The sequence below is a fragment of the Buceros rhinoceros genome, unplaced genomic scaffold, assembly GCF_000710305.1.
Source record: "Buceros rhinoceros silvestris isolate BGI_N320 unplaced genomic scaffold, ASM71030v1 scaffold34795, whole genome shotgun sequence".
Lineage (NCBI taxonomy): Eukaryota > Metazoa > Chordata > Aves > Bucerotiformes > Bucerotidae > Buceros > Buceros rhinoceros.
This window is the reverse complement of record NW_010412863.1, coordinates 24764-25168: the sequence shown is the minus strand read 5'-3', so window position 1 is coordinate 25168 and position 405 is coordinate 24764. Positions and strand designations below refer to the sequence as shown.

Sequence of the window (405 nt, the reverse complement as noted above, 5' to 3'; positions counted from 1 at the left end):
TAGCGCTGGGGGCCCGGCCGGCACGCCGTGACAGCCTGCGCGCCCCGGCACTGCGCTCTCCTCGCCCCGGCTGGCGGAGCACCTCCCCGCATAGGAAACATGTCCAAGATGCCGGCCAAGAAGAAGAGCTGCTTCCAGATCACCAGCGTGACCACGGCCCAGGTGGCCAGCAGCATCACCGAGGACACTGAGAGCCTGGACGACCCGGACGAGTCCCGCACTGAGGATGTGTCTTCTGAAATCTTTGATGTTTCGCGAACCACCGACTATGGCCCTGAGGACGTCTGCGAGCGGAGCTCCTCGGAGGAGACCCTCAACAACGTGGGCGAGGCCGAAACTCCTGGCAGTGTCTCTCCGAACCTCCTCTTGGACGGGCAGCTGGCTGTGGCTGGGGGGGGGGTGGGG

General features: G+C 65.9%; 1 protein-coding gene across 1 annotated transcript in view; it reads left to right on the top strand.

Moving 5' to 3' along the window:
- Positions 1–99: 99 nt before the first annotated feature.
- TSC22D2 (TSC22 domain family, member 2) overlaps positions 100–405 on the top strand; it is a 22241-nt gene continuing 21935 nt past the window's right edge. Inside the window, exon 1 of the mRNA XM_010136545.1 lies at positions 100–398. Within this exon, the coding sequence (XP_010134847.1) occupies positions 100–398 (299 nt within the window). The remainder of the gene's footprint in view (positions 399–405) is intronic.